Genomic DNA, 1,776 nt, shown 5'->3' on the forward strand with positions numbered 1-1,776 from the left:
AAAGATTCCTCACCAAGTGCTCGAGGTTTCTCAAGATGTCAATGTTCGATTCTCTGCTTGAAAGGCATTTCACCGGATCTGCCTGCATCATCAGCTATGGAAAGGGGAGGAGCGTACACGGAAAGCGGAGAGTTTGTTGCACATGTTTGTGTAATCGTTTTGTTGATCGCAGTCAGTCTGTAGACGCAGAAGAGGAGTGAAGTTGACCCCTCTCGTGACCATGATGGGGAGGATCTTGGATCGCAGCAGCCGTCAACAGGCTGGGGGGGAGGAGGAGCAGGTGGGCTCGAGGGTGAAGGACTTTCATGCGCTGGCATCGCACTACGGCAAGCATGAGCAGGAGAGCATGGTCGGCTTCACGCATGTTGCTCTGTCGCTGAGGGAGTACATGATGGGAGACAGGAAGGCGAAGGAGGAAGAGGAGGAGGAGGAGGATGGTGGTGGTCTGAACATGCGGCAAGTGGTTGAGGACATCTGCCGTCTCTCCTCCAACTGCTACACGATCGTGGACGAGGAGGAGAGGGCGGTGGGGATCGGTTTGTTCCCTGTCGCTGCGCTGATGAACCACTCCTGCTCCCCTCATGCGTGCAGTCGTTCCGGGGGAGGAGCATGCAGCTGCGAGCTCTGAAGGACATCGAGGAAGGAGAGGAGTTGTCGCTCTCCTACGTTGACCCGGCGGAGCCGCTGGCCGTGCGCCAGGAGGAGCTGAGGAGAAGGTACTTTTTCTCCTGCTCCTGCTTCCTCTGCGCTGGGGAGGGAGCCAAGGCCGAAGACGAGGAGAAGACAAGAGTTCTTGCAGGCAGCAGCAGGGAGGCGGAGAAGAGGGTCGATGGCCTGCTGAGGATGGCGAGGGAGGCGGCAGGCGCGCCTGCTCGGCCGGAGACCGTGCTCGAGCAGCAGCTGGATGCGATCAAGGCAGCTGAGCTCGTGCTGGGACCTCATAATGTCAAACTCCTGCGAGCTCGAGAGGAGGCGCTCGCCGTTTCCATCGAGGTATGAGGAGAGGGAGGAGGAGAGTGAGGAGACGGGAGAAGAGGAACAGAATTGGGAGACGGGGAGAAGGAGGAGGAGGAGGAGGGAAGGGAACGAGGCGAGATAAAGGAAGAGATGATATGAAACCAGAGCATTTGAGACGAGACGAGACGAGACGGACGAGAGGAGATGAGAGGAGAAAGGTACTTAGGCTAGTAGGAAGTGTTGAGAACCAGGCGGTGGGAGACAAACATAAGGAGCAGCAGCGAGGAGGAGGCAAGGTGGGCACGGGAGGAGCAAGTAACAGGAGAGCAGGTGCAGAGCTGGGGAGTCGCAGACGAGCTCAGCAGTCGCATCATCGAGAGCTACAGGAGGCTGTATCCCCCTGGCTTCCCCGTGGTAGGGGTGCAGCTGGCGATGCACGGCAAGATCAAGATGCAGCTCAACGGTGAGGAGAGGAGGAGGGTGAGAGGGACGAGGACAGGAGGAACAGGGGAGCAGGAGCAGGAGAGCAGGACAAGGAGGATGGGTTCTCACTTGCCAGCAGACATCCAGCATGCTCGCGTGCTGCTGAGCGAGGGGATCGACATCCTGCGGAGGGCTCGAGGGGAGAAGAGTAGGATGATGGAGGAGGCCAAGAGTTTGCTGCAGGAGATCGAGTGGGAGGCTCACGGCTACGGGGGCTTTTGCGAGGAGATGAGCAAGAATAGTGCAGAGAGGAGGAGGAGGAGGAGGAGGAGGAGGAGGAGGAGGAGGAGGAGGAAGGAGGAGGAGGAGGAGGAGGAGGAGGAGGAGGAGGAGGAA

General features: G+C 58.9%; 1 protein-coding gene across 1 annotated transcript in view; it reads left to right on the forward strand.

Moving 5' to 3' along the window:
* Positions 1-999, forward strand: part of GUITHDRAFT_99460 (hypothetical protein) — a gene marked incomplete at both ends in the record, with an annotated part of 1,812 nt that extends 813 nt beyond the window's left edge. The window contains 2 exons of the mRNA XM_005841733.1: positions 173-526; positions 592-999. Of these exons, the coding sequence (XP_005841790.1) occupies positions 173-526; positions 592-999 (762 nt within the window). The remainder of the gene's footprint in view (positions 1-172; positions 527-591) is intronic.
* Positions 1,000-1,776: the final 777 nt, after the last annotated feature.

The sequence above is a fragment of the Guillardia theta genome, assembly GCF_000315625.1.
Source record: "Guillardia theta CCMP2712 unplaced genomic scaffold GUITHscaffold_2, whole genome shotgun sequence".
In the NCBI taxonomy this organism is placed as follows: Eukaryota; class Cryptophyceae; order Pyrenomonadales; family Geminigeraceae; genus Guillardia; species Guillardia theta.